Source organism: Plecotus auritus, assembly GCF_963455305.1.
Source record: "Plecotus auritus genome assembly, chromosome: 6".
In the NCBI taxonomy this organism is placed as follows: Eukaryota; Metazoa; Chordata; class Mammalia; order Chiroptera; family Vespertilionidae; genus Plecotus; species Plecotus auritus.
The window spans coordinates 86,553,286-86,574,429 of record NC_137773.1 but is presented as its reverse complement, the minus strand read 5'-3'; the positions used below and the strand labels follow the sequence as shown (position 1 = coordinate 86,574,429).

Here is a 21,144-nt window from a genome sequence, read left to right as displayed (position 1 = left end):
AGAGAAGGACATGAGCACCCCTGTCTTTCCTTGAATCTTAACACCCCTCCTTGACGTTGTTAAAGTTGTTGAACTCAAACAGACTTTCACTCCGGGATCAGAAATTGACTAAAAGCTGGAAATCAGTAAGCAGTATTGACTTTATTGATTCTGTTCTCTGTTGGGCTAGTCAGGATGCCAGGTTTTCATTCATCCTCTCTGAACTCTGGGTCACTCACAGAAGAACACTCAAGGTAACATCAAGGCAGATGGGTTCTTTCTTTATCATTCTTGGTTAAAATTCCATCTGAGTTTTTTGTTTTAAATATTTTTATTGATTTCAGAGAGGGAGGGAGAAGGAGAGAGAGATAGAAACATCAAGGATGAGAGAGTCATGAATCGGCTGCCTCCTGCACGCCACCCACTGTGGATCGAGCCCACAACCCAGGCATGTGCCCTTGACCGGAATCGAACCCGGGACTTTTCAGTCTGCAGGCTGACGCTTTATCCACTGAGCCAAACCGGCAGTCCTGAGTCTTTTGCTTCATGTTTGGGCCCTAACTTTGTGAATACCCCTTTGCTTCTCCCTTTTCTCCCATTGCATTGTGTCTTCATTATACCTCCACTTTTTTTCTATCCTCATTCATTTAGTCCAGTGGTCGGCAAACTGCGGTGGCTCGTGAGCCGTGGTTTGCCGCTTTGTTGACTAATGAGTTTGCCGACCACTGGGATAGGGGCTTAATCACAAGGAACAACAGCCTGTAATTATTGGAATCGAGAGTCTAGGTCAGTGGTCAGCAAACTCATTAGTCAACAGAGCGGCAAACTGCGGCTCTGGCTCGCGAGCCGCAGTTTGCCGACACTGATTTAGTCAATGGATTTTTCCCGCCCTGAATATTTCATTCTGGTTCTCTCTGTCTTCCTTCCTCTAATAAGGGCTGGCTCCTCTCAAAGCCACCTCTCTAGTCATCCCCTGGGATGTTCCTTTATTGTTCTCCTGGGGGGATTTATTTATTACCTTATGTTTTGTTTTTCTGGAGTAATTTCAGAACTAATATCCCAAGAGATTGATTACTTAGGAAATTTCCCAAGAAAGGTAAGTGGGAAATGAACTTTTTGGCTCCTGGTATATTTGAAAGTACCATTACTCTGTTTTCACACTGGGTTGCTAGTTTGGCTGAATATAATATTCTAGTTTGAGAATTACTATCGTTTAGAGCTTTGAAAGTATTTGCTTCGTAGTCTTCAGAAAAGTCTGATGCAGTTGGGTTATTGTTTTATTGTAAATGACCTGTTTTTTTCTCTAGAAGCATTTAAGCTACTTTTTAAGATATTGGTTCTAAGGGGTTTTTTTGTTTTTGTTTTTTTTCTGTGATGTCCTTCATTTAGCTCCAGAAAGTTTTCTTTTATCTTTGACTATTTCTTTTCATCTATGTATTTTATCTGTTTTCTCTTTCTAGGATGGTTATTACTTCTCTGTGTCTAAATATTTTATCTGTAAAATGGAAACAATTGTATCTGCCTCAAGGTTGTTGTAAGGATTAAATGAATTAATATGTATCAAGTACTGATAATAGTACCTGGCACACAGTAGGGCTTTATAAATATTAGCTGCTGTTAGCATTTGTTTGACCTTCTGAATTGTTTCTTCATGTCTCAACTTTTTCTTTAAAAAAAATGTTTTTTTGCTCTACATTCTAGGAAATTTCCTTAGCTTTAGTCTAGTCTTTGCATGGAATTAAAAAATTATCAGTACTATATTTGTACTAAAAGCCCTATCTTATTCCCTTATTTTCCCTTTTAAAATTATTTTTTGTTTTGGGGCATATTTTAGACCTGAGGACAATGACTCTAGCTTTTTGTTTTTTAAAAAGGTTTTACATTGATTTTTAAAGAGAGAGAGGTAGAGATGTGAAAGTGAGACATCGAACCAGGGATGATGCTCAACCAACTGAGCCACACCAGCCAGGACTTGAAACATTTCTTTAAAATTCTCACCGGAGGACATTTAAAAAAAAATTGATTTGAGAGAGAGAGAAAGAAAGAGAGAGAGAGAGAGAGAGAGAAAGAAGGAAGGAAGGAAGGAAGGAAGGAAGGAAGGAAGGAAGGAAGGAAGGAAAGGAAGTATAGGAAGGAAGAAAGAAGAAAGAAAAAAGAAGGAAAGAAAGAAAGAAAGAAGAGAAAGAAAGAAAGAAAGAAAGAAAGAAAAAGAACGAAAGAAAGAAAGAAAGAGAAAAGAAAGAAAAGAAAAGAAAGAAACATTGATAGGTTGCCTCCGGTATGCACCCCGATCGGGATCAAATCTGTAACCTAGTTATGTGCCCTGACTGGGAATCAAACCCGCAGTGTTTTCCTAACTGAGGAGGGCTTTACTCTGGGTCCAGTTTAATACTGTAGGCTTTAGCTTCTTCCAGACAGTTGACTCTTCTCTTGAGACATGGAATCACCTGGATTTCCCCATAGGCAAGCTTGAAACTGCTGTGCCTAGGGTGGTGGTGGGTGGCAGGATGAATCCCAGGGCTGTTGTTCAAGTACAGCCTCTGTGTTGGCTTTTTTTTTTTTTAATGACTGCTTTACTAAAATAAAAGTCACACATGATAAATATATCCTTTTAATGTGTATAGTTCAGTGCTTTTAGTGTATTCATAAAGTTGTGCAACCATCACCACTCTCATTCCAGAACATTTTCATCACCCCACAAGTAAACAAACTTCTTGCCCATCATTAGCAGTCACTCCCTGTCTTCCTCCCTTCCCCTTTCCAGCTTCTCTCCTGCCTTTTACTGAATTTGTAGGTGCCACACCCCTAGCCTTTTGGGGATCTGGCATCAGTGGGGCTTTTGCCTACCCTGCAGTGCCCCATGGCATGTGCTAGGCCGGAACTTCCTTTTCCTGTTTCCTTGCCCAGCATAGTCTCATTCACTTTTTTCTTTCCAGAAATTTCTCCATAGCTTACATCACCTCCCTCCCCTCTTTACTGTCTTTATTTCCTATCAAATTTGTCTCACTTTGGTTTCCATGGGTATCTGCTTGGTCTCTCTTTTCCCAATTCTGAAAGGATAGGTGTTTTTGAGCCTTGCAGTGCCTGTCATGTGATAGGTCTTTGGAGAGATGTTGAGAAACCCACAAATCTCTTCCCGTAAAAGGTTTGTAGTCTGGTAGAAACATGGACCTCAGATGTGACATATAATCTTGTAAAAAATATTTTTATTGATTTTTCTAGAGAGAGAGGAAGGGAGAGGGAGAGAGAAACATCAATGTGAGAGCGAAACATTGTTCGGCTACCTCCTACACACCCTTCTCTGGGGACTGAACCCACAAACTAGGCATGTGCCCTGACCAGGAAACAAATCAGCAACCTTTTGGTGCGTGGAATGACACTCAAACAACTGAGCCACACCAGCCAGGGCATAACATGTACTCTTTTTTTTTTTTTTTCTTTTTTTTTAATATATTTTATTGATTTTTTACAGAGAGGAAGGGAGAGGGATAGAGAGTTAGAAACATCGATCAGCTGCCTCCTGCACACCTCCCACTGGGGATGTGCCCACAACCAAAGTACATGCCCTTGACCAGAATCGAACCAGGGACCTTTCAGTTCGCAGGCCGACGCTCTATCCACTGAGCCAAACCGGTTTTGGCCATAACATGTACTCTTGAAGAGATAACTACCCTTAGCAGAAGTAGGTGACCTGGAAGTCAGAGACCAAGGGAAGCCAGGTCGGGCCTTGCTAGGAAGTGGGCCCTGACTTGGACCTTGATGGCGGGCAGGAGTTAGACTGGGGTTGGGGGGTGGAGTTGGGAGCACAACTGCAGACCACTCCCTTGCCTATGCCTTTCATCTGTTCCTCTGCTGTAGGCTATTGTGCAGTGAAGACAGGCCACCCTTCCTCTCTGCTCTGCTTCCATTTCCTCTTGGATTCAGATTAATTTAACAAGTATTTGGGTGCCTGCCAGGTGTCCACCCCTGTGCTAGACTGCAGGGGCTTATGGTTGGTGGAGTTGGGCAAAGCATTAGGCAGTCAGCTTTCATGCAGCTGGAGAGACTCCACTTGCTCTCTCAGTCCTCTCAAAAAGGATCCAGAGGTTCAGAGAGAGGCAGGCCATGACCTGGCCTCCCAGTCCAGTGTAATTCCTGCTCCTGGTCCATCCCTTTACTTTGGTGCAGAACCTGAAGGAGCATGGCATGTGATTCTCTCAGCAGTATCTGACAGATTCTTGTTGAAAAAAATTTTTAAATATATTTTTTATTGTTGATAGTATTACAGCTATTTCCCATTTTTGTTGAATGTTTTGAAAGGTCTGGCCCTGGTCCTGGTCCTGGGCATGTGACAGTGACTGAAATGGAGCTGATATAAGGATTGAGAAAGATGGCAGAGTAAATATGGAAGTCCTGTGATTGAGTGACACAGGATGCTGGAGGCCTGTGGAAGGGAACCATGACCTGGAAATGGAGTTGGGGCTCAGAGCAGGGGTCCTGGAGGAAGTGATCTGAGAGGTTCAGCAGGACTAAATCTTAGGACCTGAGTTTGGGCTGGAAAGAGATGAGGCTGAAGTCGATGCAGTACCTTGCAGTCCCTCTTGAGAGGCTCGAAGTTGGGGAGCCATCATGGGACAGTCAGGCTTGCAGTTCAGGCTTCCAGAGGATGCTCAGGAGTGAGCCTGAGGCAGGGTGGCTAGTGAGTCACAAGGTAGCGACTCACACAGAGTGCCAGGCATGTGGGGTGCGTTGCAGAGCAATATGAAGGAGGAGCTCGTAGTGCTTGGCAAAAGTGATCTGTGGAAGTGGGAGAAGTCTGGGAGTCCTCAGTCCTTGGGTGAGTGGCGGACAGCCTGTGTTCTGAGCTGTGAGACCCTGGAGGAGGTGTAGGTTTAGGAGGGTATGAATAGGTGATTTGGGGCAGGCTATATTTGAGGTGCCCATCCAGCATCCATGGGGGATATCCAAGGAACAGAAGGGGACTAGCTGGAATAGAGATTCAGAGCCTAGGTCACCCAAGACAGCTCCCATCTCTGGGGCCAGCCGGGGTTTCCCAGGCCTGAGCCACAAGCCCATCCCCTGCTCTCCTGGGGTTTACAGACTGAGGTCCAAACAAGGCTGTTTGACCAGCCCTGCTGTGGAGGGTCACTGACGCCTTTAAGCCCACCCTGCTTGCAAATTTTCTTTGGATAGATGAGATATTTGAGATACATGATATTAGATGGGATAGATGAGAGCTGAAAAAGATATTTTTAAAGAAAAGTCTTAGTGTTTTAATTTAAAAGACTCATGTTTCATTTTATTCTATATACTGTTTTTCAGCAATTTCTGGCCTACTTAAGAATTATCTGACTGATATAGATATAGGCGCATAAAGGTTTTAACAATTGGCAGGATTTTTCCTGTCTCCCAGTAGTGGTTGCCTTTGGGGACAGAGGGGTGGAGGACAGGGGTGATTTAATCTGTACTGTTCTGATTTTTTTTCTTAAAAGTGGGAGAACAATATTTTCACGTTTCTTGCATAATGACAACATATATGTCAAAACATTGTCAGTGCATTCTGGAGGGTGAGATTGTGGGAGACTCTTTTACTTGTACATTGCTGTTCTTCTAGTTTCAACTTAAAAATTTTTTCTGGGGTTAATGAGTCTCTGTACACATCACTCAGGCAGCTGAGAATGCTTTTGTTAGGTGCTCAAATGGACCCAGGAGAGAATCCCAGCTGAGACCAGGCCATCTCCTCCTGGCATCAGTTCACGTGTTTGAGGGAGCAGTGGAGGCAGGTAGATGCTGTATTGTGCACTGTCCTCCTTGGGAGACCAGGGGCCCATGGGGTCTCCCACTTCATACATGTCATACTGACTGCCCTGAGTCAGTTGAACTTGTGTGACCTGTAGCCAGCACTGGCTGCTCTGCCTTAGCTAGTCTTGTGCCCTTTCCCAGTCTCCTACCATGGCACGTCAGGGTCACCTTTCTTCTGCTCTGCTCCTTTGATTCCCCGTGACCTCTTTGGCATGGAATTGGGCACAGGATTCATTATTCACAGGGGAAACTGGCTTGCTGAAAAGCCATGATCCTGTGGGGCTAGTGAGCCCCAGAGAGGAGGCGCAGAGCGTGGTGGGCCTACTGCTGCTGGTGGTGAGGCCTTTGAATGATCAGGAAGCTGACAGATGCCTTTTCCCTTTCTTTTTAGTGTGTAAGGAGCCCCCATACAAAGTGGAGGAGTCGGGTTACGCTGGCTTCATCATGCCCATCGAGGTGCACTTCAAAAACAAGGTAGGATCCCAGAACTGGCAACAGGAAGCACGCACAGTTCACGAAGTAGAATCAGTGCCACAGCGCTGAGGGAATGCTGGGATTACTGTTAGTGGAGATGTCCACGCTAGAGTCCTGGTTTTGAAGGGTTCTGCCTCTCCAGTGGGAGATGGGGGCTGGGAAAATGGGCACCAATGGCAGGTGGGAGTGCAAGTGGGTGTGACCTCTCTGGGATCACCTGAAAGTGCATGCAGTCATCTAAGTCAGCAGTGACATTCCATGACGGCTATTTGTGGATGGTTCTAGAGGTTTAGTACTGAACTGATTAGTGGCAAAGATCTGGAAATTATCTAAATGTCTGTCTGATAGTAGGCGATTGGTTAAAGTTATGGTACATCTCCTGAATAGGCTCTTCGATGATCTGGGTGGGGGAGGGAAGTTTTTAATATTATTGAATGAAAAAGCAAGGACTTTTCCTGCCAATATACACAATATAGGAAAAAATTACTGTATACATTAAAAATGTTAACAGGTAATGTGGGTGGTAAGATTATAAGGTGTTTTTCTTTTATTTTCCTCCATGTATATTTTGTAAACATTTACAGTGAACATATATTGATAACTATTAGTCCATTTGGGATGCTATAACAAAATACCACAGACTGGGTGGCTTATAAACAACAGAAGTTTATTGCTTACAGTTTTAGAAGCTGGAAGTCCAAGATCAGGTGCCGGCCCCTCTTCCCCGTCACAGACTGCTTTCTGTGTCCTTACATGGAGGAAGGGGTGAGAGCTCTTTGGGGTCTCTTTTATAAGGGCACTAAACCCATTCATGGGGCTCTACCCTCAGGACAAAATCACCTCCCAGTGGCCCCCAACTCGCAACATCATCACCTTTGGGGGTTAGGATTTCAACATGTGAATTTTCGGGGGACAGATTCAGACTATAGTTTTAAGTTTTTTTAAAGCCTAATAATTACAATTGAAGAGCTTTCCTGCAACCTCCTCTGTTCCTTCTCACAGACACCTTTCCTGTCTTGGAGGTGGCTTGGCTGTGGTTGGGTGCCTTTTCACAAGCACAGCTAGACTGGCTGCAAGCAGCTCCTCTGTCTTTCAGGAAGGAGATCTCCCTGTGAGGCCTGTGGATGCCACCACTCCCTTAATGAGTTCCTTTTTCATACCTGGCTTTCTGCAAACCAACTGGTGTCAAGGACCTCTGGGGATGGCACTCGGGTGTGCTGCCCCACTGGGAGCTGAGGGACATTTTAGCAAGTGCAGCAAAGTGGGAGTCAGCTCTGCGACCCTCTGGGGCCCACTTCTCAGAAGCCTGGGCCACCAAGGCTTTCGTGGAAGCAAGGCCTGAGAGTCCTGGTGACCGGCCACCCTTGAGAGCAGAGCCCAACCTGTCTACGCCAGGCAAAGGCTGTGCCCTAACTTCAGCAGGGCGTCTGGAGGAGGTGCAGAGGAGATGCTGCATCCTTTGGGGACAGTCTTCCAAGGACCTGATTAGGGAGGCCAGGCAAGGGCATGTGGAGGCAGGAGAACTGATGCAGAGAACTCAGTCCAGGGACAGGTGTCACCAGTTCTAGAGGTTTAGTACTGAACTGATTAGTGGCAAAGATCTGGAAATTATCAGGAGAACTGATGCAGGGAGCCTGTGGAAAGGGATGATTTAAAGTACCCCCTGGGTGGTGCAGGAGGCAGTCCATCTGCAGAAAACACCAACAGTCCTATACATTGGCATTCTAGGGGCAGGCAGTGGTGATGGAGTCTTTGAAGCCGGCTAAGCTCATCTCTGGGTTTCAATTCAATTCCTTTGAGGCTTAGAAGCAGTTTTGGGTCCCACAGATCAGCGAGCTTTGTTGTGCCCTGAGACCTGTCTGGTCCCCGACACGCAGACCTTTCTCTCCCTCCTGGAGGCATGTTTGCAGTCACCTGGACTCTGGCAGTGTTCACTAGGGCCCTGTTAGTGTCCACTTGATTTCCTGCTGTCCCTGTTCCTTTGTGAGGCCCAGGGGTCTGCCAGGAGACTCCAGCTGTCCCCAGGGGTAGGGGGTGCCATGCTGAAGCTGGGCAGTACACAGAGGTGACCAGTGGGTCTTAGCGCCCCTTCTCCGGGCCCAGGGGATCCTTGCTGATATTCAGATTCTCCAGAGAGAACGGAGAGAGGTGGGGCAGTTCGTGTTTCTGCCTCAGCTGGGACCTTCCCCTGTGGTGGCTTCTGCAGCCTCAGTTAGTACCCCAGACCTCTCACGTGGATGGTGGGGAGGCACCCAGGTTCTCCCTCAAAAGGGGCACCTAGGGAAGTGGTGATTGTTTGGGGCAACTCCTCTCAAACCTTACCTGAGGAGTGCTCTCCTGAGTTTTGCATCCAGACTTCAAGGGCCATTCCTGTACTGAGTCCCTGAGGTGTTCCACCTCTATGTTCCTGTCCCGGTAGGGAAGGGAACAGGTGGGTCTCTGACCATAGGACCTGTCCCTGCTAGGTACAGCGTCCTCACATATATTGGGGCATTGAGGGGCAGAGGACCTCTACAAGGGTGTCCTGATCTTTCAGATTCCTTGGGCTTGCTTACTTAGGGGTGCTGTGTGTGTGTGTGTGTGTGTGTGTGTGTGTGTGTGTGTGTCTCCCGAAGGCAGTGAAGGGCCGTGTGCTTCTCTTTATTTTATTTTTTTAAAAATATATTTTATTGATTTTTTTACAGAGAGGAAGGGAGAGGGATAGAGAGTCAGAAACATCGATGAGAGAGAAACATCAATCAGCTGCCTCCTGCGCACCCCCTACTGGGGTTGTGCCCGCAACCAAGGTACATGCCCTTGACCGGAATCGAACCTGGGACCCTTGAGTCCGCAGGCTGATGCTCTATCCACTGAGCCAAACCAGTTAGGGCCTATGCTTCTCTTTAATTGTCTCGTTTCTTTGTGAGGCCCTGAGGTGCTGCTCTTTAGAGGGAGCATGTGTGCATCTTACCACTCTGAGCATCTAGCAGTCATGGCAGCAACTGGTTTTGGGTTAAGGATTTTTGTTCTGGTCCAGTTTTTTTTGTTGTAACTTAATACAGCAAAATTTTCCCATTTTAGGTTGTAGGTTTTTCAGATTTCAGCATGTATTTTTCATTTGAACCCTGTTGGTGGTGGATGGCTGGTTTTTTTGTAACAAAAAAAAAGTCACATTCTTAGGTCTACTTGTCTGACCAGTTCCTATAGAGGCTGTGTGGCCAGACCGCCACTGTGGGCCTATTCTCAGAATTGTAGCATCTTCTCTCAGGATGAATGTTGGACGCTGTGCTCTGCAGGCTGCTCGCTGGAGTCCTCCATTCCTGATGGTGGTTTTGTCCTCAGAGCTGTAAGGTGGACCCTGCACACACAAGGGGCCTGGGATACAGTGAAGTTAATAAGTGGGTTTTTAGCTTACTGTGCCAAGTGGGTACTTATCTCCAGACAAGCCCTGGAGCAAGGTGATGTCCTCAGTCTATGAAAGAAGAAGCTCCTGGATACTCAGTCACAGACTCAAGGCCACACAGTAAGTTGAGGAGTTGCGATTTGAACCAGCAGAGTAAGTAGTCCTATATGCACACCTGAGACATGCTTGACCTAGAGCTGTGGCCGGCATACTGCGGCTGGCGAGCCACATGCGGCTCTTTGGCCCCTTGAGTGTGGCTCTTCCACAAAATACCACGGCCTGGGCGAGTCTATTTTGAAGAAGTGGCGTTAGAAGAAGTTTAAGTTTAAAAAATTTGGCTCTCAAAAGAAATTTCAATCGTTGTACTGTTGATATTTGGCTCTGTTGACTAATGAGTTTGCCGACCACTGGGTTAGAGCAACAGCTGATCATGGATTCTGGTTTTTGCTGACATCTGGGTGACAGGGACAGTATGATTTTATGTATTGTGTTTTGCAAATGTCTAATTGTGGGTTCCTGCTTTGGAAGTTTTGTAAAGATCAGAGAGTTGTGGAAAAGTGAATGGTGGTTCATTGCAAAAGTAGCTTGTACAGGTTTGGAGTAGTGTTGGAAACAGGGTCATCATGAATGGATCCACTGGTGGTTTTTCTACCCTGATGTAGGCAAGGTTTGCATTTGGTTTTCAGCCATGACTTAGTCCTCTGCTGTATATAAGGTAAGTGGATTTTTGAAGTGGAAGTGGCTCTGTGCACAGGTTACTTCTCTGGGCCTCAGTCCCTCCATGAGATGGACTTCCTAATTGTGTCGGCTTCTCAGGGCTGTTAAGAAGATTCACAGAGAGATGGACAGTAAGGTCCTGGGCCCGGTACCCAGCACATACGCATTTCATTAGTTTTGTGCTGTTGTTGCTGCTGAAGTGGTGTTGCCTCTTTCCAGTTAATCTGGGTAAGAGAGGTGAGTGGACAAAGCAGCCTTGGAGGCTTCCAGACCCAGTGGAGGTAGAGGTCCCAGAGATGAAGAAAGATGACTGGCTTCTCTGGTGAACAGGGTAGATCTACACCCAGGACAGAAAAGGCGCTTTCTCAGACTCAAGCCGTATTTAACCACATTAGATCCTGAAGGTGGCATCGACAGTGAGATGAAGGAATTCTATTTTACATGATGTTTGGCACTAGAACTTACTTAAGGGCAACTAACGTTTGACCTGTTGGCAGGACACTCTTTTGTAAATAACCACTCCTTTCCCCCAAGGGGAAAAAAAAATGAGGGTGGGGCTTTGATTACAAAAGTAACATTTGAGCATCATTGAGCTGTTTTTACTCTGCTACTTCTGACACCAAGTGAAAGGTTTTGTTTTCCTTCTGAAACCAAATGCACACTGCTTTTTCCAGCACCTCTTTTCCAATTCTTTGATTCTCTAGGCACTGGGGTGGTGTCAGCAGTTCATTTACTTCTCATACCATCTGCCTAGAGTTACCGCAGACCCTACAGGGTAAGGGCTCAGCCCCACAGGACTGCCTCCACTTCTATAAATTAAGGATTCCCATGAACCCCTCCTAAGGGTTTATAATGCTAGAACAGCTCACAAAACTCTGATAAACATTTTACTTACTGTTATCATTTATTATAGGGCAGTGGCCGGCAAACTCATTAGTCAACAGAGCGGCAAATGGCGGCTCGCGAGCCACAGTTTGCCGACCACTGTTATAGGGGATACAATTCAGGAACAGCCAGATGGAAGAGATGAATGGAGCAAGGTATGTGATACAGAGCTTCCAGGTGCACCCCCCTCCCAGCATCTGCACATGCTCACCTACCTGGAAATTCTGCAAACCCTGTTGTTTAGGGGTTTTTATGAAGGCTTCATTATGCAGACATGATTGATTAGATCATTGGCCATTGGTGATTAACTCAATTCCCATCCCTTCTCCTCTCCCCAGAGGTTGAAGGTGGGGCTGAAAGTTCTGAGCTTCTAATTAAGGATTAGTCTTTCTGGGGACCAGCCCAATCCTAAGGCTGTCTAGGGGCCCACCAAAAGTCACCTCATTAAAACAAATGATGCTCCAGTCATCCCTATCACTCAGGAAATTCCAAGGGTTTTAGGAGATCTGTCGCAGGAAATGGAGACAGAGACCAAATACTTTTCTATGAGACCACAATTATAAAAAAAATTATTGAGGTGAAATTCACATAACATACAGTTAACCATTTTAAAGTGTACAATTCATTGGCATTTAGTGCCTCATGATGTTGTGCAACCACTGCCTCTGGTTTCAAAAATTTCATTTCCCTATTCTCCCCACCCCCACCTTCTGGCCACCTGTGATCTACTTTCTGTTCTATGGATTTACCTATTCTAAACATTTCATGTAAAAGTAATCATACAATATGTGTCCTGTTGTGTCTGACTTCTTTCACTTAGTGTAATGTTTCTGAGGTTCAGCCATGTTATAGTATGTGTCAGGGCTTCATTCCTTTTTATGGCTGAATAACATTCTGTTGCATAGATACAGAATTGATTCTAATTACTCAGAATAGTTATAATCTGTAAAGACACCAAGTACATGGGATTAGTAAAAACTGGACTATTGTTACAAGGGGGAATATGGAGTTAGTTTCCTGCAAGCCTCTAGTCACAATGTTTTCATTAATTGGTCAGTACATAACCTGTGTTGTGTGTGTTTTTGTTTAAAGGCACCTTGCTTAATATAGTATACATTGTTGATTCATTAACATTGAACTCAGCCAACAGCACTATAATTCAAGCTTATATAAAAAATGTATTTTCTTTGTAAGGCATGTCACAGCCTTCCTATGCTTAGGAACTGTAGACAGCACTTTAGCACTATGCTTGGGCTGTTTCAGCTAGCAAAATCACCAACAAAAAGCACAACAGTGCAAAAAACACTGGCATGAAATATACTAACTAGGAAACTTGTTTACAGTCTGAGAGCTGAAATAAGAAGGCTGAGTAGGGAATGAGTTTATTGGGCGACTCAAAGTTTTCACCACAATGTGTATGTCTGTGAATAAGTGTGGAAACCACGAGTGCTGGTTTAGGTTGTCAGTAAAATTTAGTGGGATCCAGGAATTGTGAAGATCAGCTGTACCACCTACTTGCTGTTATGAAAGGTGCTGCTATGACCATATCTGTGCATGTATGTGTTTGAATTCCAGTTTTCAGTTCTTTTGGGTGGATACCTAGGAGTGGAATAGCCAGGTCAGATGGTAATTTGCTGCACCATTTCATGTTCCCACCAGCAGTATCTGAGGGTTCCTATTTCTCTACGTCCTTCTCAGTGCTTGTAATTTTTCTGTTTTTTGTTTTGTTATAGCCATACTGGTGGGTATGGAGGCTCATTTATGTTATAGTGTGTAGCAATGCTTCATTCCGTTTTAAGGCTGAATAATATTCCACGGTGTGGGTGGACCACATTTGCATATCCACCAACTATCCTGGACACTTGGGTTGCTCCCATGTTTTAGATACTGTGAATAATGCTGGTATGATCATGAGTAAACAGGTTATTTCCTTGAGACCCCTGCTTTCAATTCTTTTGGGCATATACTGAGAAGTTTATTTGCTAGGTGGTCTGATAAATCTATTTTTAATTTTTAAGGAACCACCATGCTGTTTTTCACAGCAGCTGTAATATTTTCCATTGTTATTAACAGTGCACAAGGGGCCTAATTTCTCCACATTTTTGTCAACAATTGTGTTCTCTTTTTTGATACTATCCATTATAATGTGTGAGATAGTATGTCATTGTGGTTTTGATTTACATTTCTTTAATAATTAGTGATCAACTTTTTATTAGTGTTCTTATTGGCCACATTCTTTGGAGAAATATCTGTTCAAGTTCTTTGCCTGTTTTTGAATTGTTGTTTTTTTTTAGTTATTGTAGTTTAGGAGTTCTCTACATATTCTAGATATTAATTCCTTATCAGGTATATAATTTGTAAATACTTTTTTCCCATTTTGCAGGTTGCCTTTTCACTCTGTTAATCATGTCCTTTGATGCATAAAAGTTTTTAAATTTTCATTAAGTTCATTTTGCCCATTTATTTTTCTTGCCTGTGCCTTGCCTATGTCATATCCAGGAAATCATTACCAAATTCAATATCATGAAACCTTTGACCTATGTTGTTTGTGAAGAGCTTTACAGTTTTAGCTCCTATGATTAGATGTTTGGTCCATTTTGAGTTAATTTTTGGATATGGTGTTAGGTAAGGGTTGAATTTCATTCTTTTTTTCCCCACAGCTATTGTTATTTATTATATTTTACATTATCCTTGTGATTTTTCTAGATATTAATAACAACATATCCCAGAAACACTATTTTAAAAACTTAAACAGTTAAAACTTTATTTTCCATAATTTTAAAATAAAAATGCAATATCTATACTATGTATATCATGTTATCTATTCTACACATTTTATAGCGATAAGTATTTACACATACTATACTTTGCAATAGGGAATACTTTTTTGGTCTCCCCTAGTAGGCTGCAGATTTCCAAAGTAGAAGTCCTAAACCTCTGAAAGTAGCACTAAAAATAATCTTTCTTTGAATACACACACACACACACACATGCACACACACACACACACACACATATATAAAATCAAAATGTTTGCTTTGTTTTATTTATTTATTTTGGGGGAGGAAGGTTAAAAAAGTTTCATCTTTGCTTCAAAAACTTTCCCAAAGAGTAGTGATTCATTTCTATTATACATCATCATAATGAACACTGTTCTTCTGGCTTTCATAATAGTGTAAATTCAAGGTCATGTGTATAACATGTATTTTCTGAAATCCAGTGTATTCATTTGGATATATGGAGTATCCCTTGTGTTCTTATTCTCATATGAAAGGTACTAGCACTATGGCTTCAAGAACAAATTTTTAAAAATCATAAATAGAATTTGTGTTTGATTTGGGTCTTGGCTAATTTCTAAGGAACCATTCAGCAATTGTGATCTCAGATAATTAAATACCCCGTGAAGCTGCAATTAATTAAGGGACTGCTGATTCTAAGAACTAGGCAACCAACAAGGGAATGAGGGGAAAATTACAAATCCTAATGCCAAGTGCTAAGGAAATATCAATAATCCCCTTTTCACTTTTGCAATATATATAAGTATAAAGTAGAGGGAGAGGATAAGAATTATATGAATATTGTTAAATAAAAAGTGCTACAGAACCGGGACAATATTTTGTTGTTGTTAAATTTGCCTCTTATTCTAGTTCAGTAAGATGCTTGTAAGGCAGATTAGTTCCATTGTTGCTATTCAGAACTTCTAGAGAGCAAAAGAATGAGTCAACTTCCCTGGTTTAAACTTAATAGTCTTAAAACATGTTATTTTGTAACTTGAACATCTATAATAATAAAAGCGTAATATGCTAATTAGACCAGACGTCCTTCCAGACGACCTTCTGGACGAAGCCAGGGCTGGGAGGGAAGCCCGGGTCCCTGGTGCCAGAGAGAAGCCAGTGCTGGCAGCCAGGGGAAGGAAGACCTACTCTTGCATGAATTTCATGCATCGGGCCTCTAGTCTATGATATGCCTTGAAAATTTAAAGCAGAAAGCAAAATCATACAGAAAGATAGAATCTTCATTAATACATATAGACAGACGTTTGCTTGTAGTTTTTGGTATCCAACACCTTTTCCCCACACATTGCACAGATGCCCTTTTTGTACACACAGCTCTGGCAGTAATTAGAACTTGGTTGGTACACAGAATTTTTGCAAATTCTGCAAGTGGAGAACTTATTCTTTCCATATGAATTGAATCTTTCTTTTTTTGAGGTCAAAGCTTTATTTTCATTCAGTTTTCTCCCACCACTTTCTGTGGTATTCTTTGCACCATCTTTCCATGTATCTGGAGTGATAACAGTACCAAGTTTCTTTTCACATTTTTCGTACACCATCCTTCTGCAATGGTTCCCTTAGTCACAGTCTTGAATTTCATTCTTGTAGATGTGGATATCCAGTTGTCCAGCACTATTTGTTGAGAATACTGTCCTTCTTTAAGTGGCCTTGTGATCCTTGTTGAAAATCATTTGACCATATATATATATATATATATATATATATATATATATATATATAGAGAGAGAGAGAGAGAGAGAGAGAGAGAGAGAGAGAGAGAGAGAGAGAGAGAGAGTTATTCCTGGGCTTTCTAGTCTATTCCATTGGTCTGCATGCTTGTCTTTATGCTAGTACATAGTGTTTTAATTACTGCAGCTTCATAGTAAGTTTTGAAATCAGAAAGTGTGAATTTTTTTTAACTCCCCCCCTCCCCCAGATTGTTTTGGTTATTTGGGGTCCCTGAGATTCCATATGAAGTGTAAGGCAGATTTTTCTGTCTCTACAGAAAATGCCATGGGGATTTTCATAAGAAGTGCATTGAATCTAGGTCACTTTGGGTAGAATTGATATGTTAACAATATGAAGTCTTTAATCCTGGTCATTCTGTCTCAGTGGTTATAGCCCACGCACTGAAGGGTTGTGGGTTCAATTGCCGGTCAAGGGAATGTACCTGGATTGTAGGGTGATCCCCAGCCCCAGTCAGAGCACTTTCAGGAGGCAACCAATTGATGTGCCTCTCTCACATTGATGTTTTTTTCTCTTTCTTTCTTCCTTCCTTCCACTCTCTCTCAAAATCAGTGGAAAAAATATTCTTGGGTGAGGACTAACAAAAAACAAATAATATGAAGTCTCTCAATCCATGAACATGGGATGTTTTTCCATTTATGTCTTCTATAATTTCTTTTAGTAGGGTTTTGTAGTATGCATTGTACAAATCTTTTATCTCCTTGGTTATAATAATCTCTAAGTATTTTATTACTTTTGATATTATTGTAAGTAGAATTGTTTTAATTTCACATTGTTCTTTGTTCATTTCTGTCCAGAAATGGAACTGATTTTTGTGTGTGTTGATTTGTTGTCCCACAACTTAGCTAATTTGTTTATTAGTTCTAACAGTTTGTGTACTTTTAGGGTTTTCTACATGTAAGAGTAAATCATCGGTGAACAGAGGTAATTTTATTCCTTCTGTTCCAATTTGATTACCTATTTTTCTGTTTTTCTGGCCTAATACGCTGGCTAAGACTGTTTTATGTAGAAGTGGTGAGAGTGACATCTATGTGCTGTGGCTGCCTTGTTCCTGATCTTAGAGGAAAAGCTTTCAGTCTCTTACCATTGAGTATGACGTTGGCTGTGGATTTTTCATATATGGCTTTTATTATGTTGAAATAGTTTCCTTCTGTTTCTAGTTTGTTGAGTGTTTTCATTGTGAAAGGGCGTTAAATTTTGTAAAATGCTTTTTCTGCATTTATTGAGATGATCATGTGATTTTTGTTTTTTATAATATTGTTACACCTCAGATATTTTGAAACTTGGGGGGAAAAGTATGTAATGATAACCTAGGCCAGAGGCTGTGTTAGGCATTTTATACAATAGCTCCCATAATCCTCACACAGCCGCACAGAGGTATAGGTTCCATTTTATCTGTGGAAAATGAAAGATTAGAGAAGTTAACCTGCACAAGATTCACAATTATGACATGGGAGAGCCCAGAGTGATCTTGCTGTCTGAATTTGGTCTTCCCCTCTCTTCTTTTTCCTGGCATAGTGTTCTTTCCTTTTTTATGGTGTAACCGAAAATGCAGGTTCAACTGCCTGCCTGCCTGCCTACCTACCTGCCATAATGAAAGCCATGCTCATGAAACAGGTGCTTGTGAGAAAGGAAAGAGGTTTATTCAGGTGCCATGACCTGGGAGAACAGTGGACTCCTGTGCCAAAGACCATCTCCCCTGCCCTAGCCAGGTGGCTCTATTGGAGCATCATCCTATACACCAGAAGGTTGCAGGTTTGATCCCCATTCAAGGCACATATGAGAACAACCAATCAGTGTTTCTCTTTTTCTCTTTCTACCTTCCTCTCTCTCTCTAAAATCAATAAAAACATATTCTCTGGTGAGGATTAAAAACAAAAACAAAAAACATCTTCCCTTTGTGCTCAAGTCTGCAGTTCTTAGAGGGTTAGGGAGGAGTGAGCTTATTTTCTATCCAGTTATCTTGCTAGCTTTTGGTGCACTTGGGCCCTATCCATTCATCTTTCTAGCGTTTGGTGCACTTGTAAGAACCTCCCTCAGCACCATCTTGGCCAGTGGGAGAGACTGCCTGGCACTCTGACTGATGGCCGCCTATGGTAACAATTTCCCCCCATTTAAACCCTAGACCCTTATTACCTTATAAGGGTAAATGGATGGATGTCTCATTTTCTGTAGTTTCTTCCTGCTGTCAAGGGGTGTAATCTTACCAATCCCCCAGTCCACAGATTCTTGCTAAAGAAAGAAGGGGCTCAAGAATGGAGGGAAACCTTTATGGGAGGACAAAGGATTGCTGTCTTCAGAGGGTGGCATACTGAGTGTCTAGAGTAGGGGTGAGCAAACTTTTTGACTCGAGGGCCACAATGGGTTCTTAAACTGGACCGGAGGGCCGGAACAAAAGCATGGATGGAGTGTTTGTGTGAACTAATATAAATTCAAAGTAAAGGAGCGGAGGGGAGAGCAAGAGAACCGGATAGAACAGCCGGATCTGGCCCGCGGGCCATAGTTTGCCCACGGCTGGTCTAGAGGATGGCATTGCTGAACAAGTGAAACTGGTAGACTGCTTCACATTTCAAGAGGCAATGTTGCCGATGGGCTTTCAAAGTGATTCCTGGGAATTATAGTGAAAACAGAAATTGGAGAGACTAAAGGATCTGTGTGATGTAATCCGGAGCTGGGCTTTGAGTGGTAAACCCAACAGCAGGATAATTTTGCTGAGGAAGCCACTCATTGTCTGGGAAATGCTGACAAAGGCGTTATCAGTCCAAGCATGGGCATAACGTATATAGCAATTGTCAAGAAATAATAAAAACTAATATAGTCACAGCTTTGGGAAGCCCTGTCTATTTCTGAAAGAGGAGTTTTAAATATCTTTCAGGAGTCTAGGTCCAGCTTTCCCTTGTAGTATCAATGGCAGCAGCAAGATCTGAGCGCTCCTCTGGTGGCGCCTGCTTTATCCATCTGTGATGGACCTAAGGCTTGATTCCTGTGAGCTTTAGGGAAGAGTGTATGGTCATCAGGACGTCACAGGGACCAATCCATTGCTTGGCTAACTGCTGTTCAGAACCTTGAGTCTTTTAGGTCTTTAGTAAGACCCCGTTTCCCAGCTGGAAGTGGTACAAGGGCTTGTCAGACAGGTAGATAGACCTTCAATGAGCAAAGTTGTTGGTGTTTGCCCTAAATGTTACATGTTTGATTTTTTTTTTTAATTTATGTTCTAAATCTAAAGGGGGTGTTCCTAAAACAAACTTGGAAGGGTCTTCCATAAACTATTTCAAAAAGGCTTGATTTAAGTTCCTTCAGGACACTACCCTAATCTGGAGCAAGGCAATAGGGAGTGCCTTGTCCCATTACAAATGTGTTTCCTGGGATGCTTTCACCAGGCTCTTCTTTATTGTGTGATTCATTTTCTCAGTCTTCCCTGTAGAGTGGGGTTTCCAAGATGCATGTAGTCTCCTATCTCCTGGGAGATTTCTGAAGTGAATGACGGTTCATTGTCACTTTGAATGCTGTAAGGAAGTACAAACCTAGGGATCATTTCTTTGAGTAGAAGTTTTTCTGGGATAATTCTTTCCCTGGGATAATTCTCAGTTGTCTTCTCAGTTCTAGTGGGGTAGGCCTCTACCCATCCAGAAACAGTATCTACAAAAATTAATAAAGTTTAAATTAATAAAATTTAAAGTTTTCTATAGTTTTAGGCATCTGTATAAAGTCAACTTGCCAGTCCTCAAATTGACTTTATATTGTACTTCCTTTCCTGTTGTGGCACATTCTATCTTAGGATTGTTTTTGGTGCATATCTGACAGGCTTGGATGATCATCTGAATGGTCCTTTGTAAATGAGGGCCCTTCAAATGTGGTCTAATGAGGTCCATTAAAGCATCCCTTCCATATGAGTCCTTTCATGTAGGTGTTTAAGGATGGCATATACTAGAGCTTTAGAGAGTAAGATCATATCACAAGTATTGACCTTCCATATAGAATTAGGGTCAGTGTTAGAGAATCCCCATTCACGGGCCTGTTCCTCATCTCATTCTCTATAATGGGGTTTAAATTCTGACAAGTCCAGGTTGGGGATTAAAGCCCCAAGAAGTGGTGGCCCTCGGGTGGCTTGTCTTGATGCTTTATCAGCAGTTTGGTTCCCCTGCTTTGTTTTGGAACCATCCTTCTGATGTCCTGGGCAGTGCATTATGGCAGTCTGGTTCGGTAGATTTTTCACTGCCTTTAGCAATGTTCAAATCTCTTTTGCATGTTTGATATCCTCATTCCTGATGGTTAAGAGCCCTCTTTCTTTCCATATTGACCCAGATGTGGGCATGGACTACCATGAAGACATATTTAGAGTCAGTGTAGATGTTAACATTCTTTCCCTGGGATAATTCTAAGGCTCTGGTGAGGGCTGTCATTTCAGCCCTTTTTTGCTGAGGTTCCTAAAGCAAGGGCCTGGGCTTCCATTACCTTGTCTATGGTGACTAATGTGTAGCTGCCTCATCATTGACTATTCTCCATGAAGGTGCGGGTAGCGGGTTTAAGGTAGTGGTGGATTGTAAGGTAACATTTAGGTTGTCTAATAAGATGTCCTGAAATTTTCCGATGCACCCTGCCATCAGCCAATAGCCTTTTTTCTGTTCTAATAGGATTAGGACTTGATGTTGTAAAAAATACAGCACTAGGTTGCCCCAGAGTGAATTTCTCTGCTTCCTGTAAGACAAGCATGTCAGACTCAAAGGCTAACACAAGCCAAATAAACAAGGTTTAAGATTATGTGGGCCGCCCCCCCCCCCAAAAAAAAGCAATTTTCTTTTTATTTTTATTGAATATTTTTTTATTGTTTAAAGTATTACATATATTAGTACATATATCTCCTTTTTTTTCCCCATTGACCTTCCCCCAGCCTCCCCTACCCCTTGTCCCATGCCCTCATCCCACCCCCCCATTGTCTTGTGTCCATTGGTGTGCTTATATGCATGCATATAAGTCCTTTGGTTGATCTATTTCCCTCCCTCCCCAACACTCCCCAGCCTTCCCGCTGTAATTTGACAGTCTGTTCGGTGCTTTACTGCCTCTGTATTTATCTTTCTATTCATCAGGTTATAATGTTCTTTATTTTCCATAAATGAGTGAGATCATGTGGTATTTTTCTTTCATTGCCTGGCTTATTTCACTTAACATAATGCTCTCCATGTTCATCCATGCTGCTGCAAATGGTAAGAATTCTTTCTTTTTTATAGCAGTGTAGTATTCCATTGTGTAGATATACCACAGTTTTCTAATCCACTCATCTGCTGATGGACATTTAGGCTGTTCCCAAATCTTAGCTATGGTGAATTGTGCTGCTATGAACATAGGTGTGCATATATCCTTTCTGATTGGTGTTTCTAGTTTCTTGGGATATATTCTTAGAAGTGG

The 21,144-nt window shown here is 42.6% G+C and overlaps 2 protein-coding genes across 3 annotated transcripts in view; one reads left to right on the top strand and one right to left on the bottom strand.

Moving 5' to 3' along the window:
* Positions 1–21,144, top strand: part of MLLT1 (MLLT1 super elongation complex subunit) — a 91,440-nt gene that overhangs the window by 13,685 nt on the left and 56,611 nt on the right. For both annotated transcript variants that reach the window (XM_080674473.1, XM_080674472.1), the window contains exon 3: positions 6,152–6,234. In XM_080674473.1, the coding sequence (XP_080530599.1) occupies positions 6,152–6,234 (83 nt within the window). The remainder of the gene's footprint in view (positions 1–6,151; positions 6,235–21,144) is intronic.
* LOC308251323 (cysteine-rich PDZ-binding protein-like) lies at positions 15,237–15,551 on the bottom strand (the record flags this gene model as incomplete). The annotated part of the gene is made up of 1 exon (XM_080674491.1): positions 15,237–15,551. The coding sequence occupies one exon, from the start codon at positions 15,549–15,551 to the stop codon at positions 15,237–15,239; it is 315 nt and encodes a 104-aa protein (XP_080530617.1).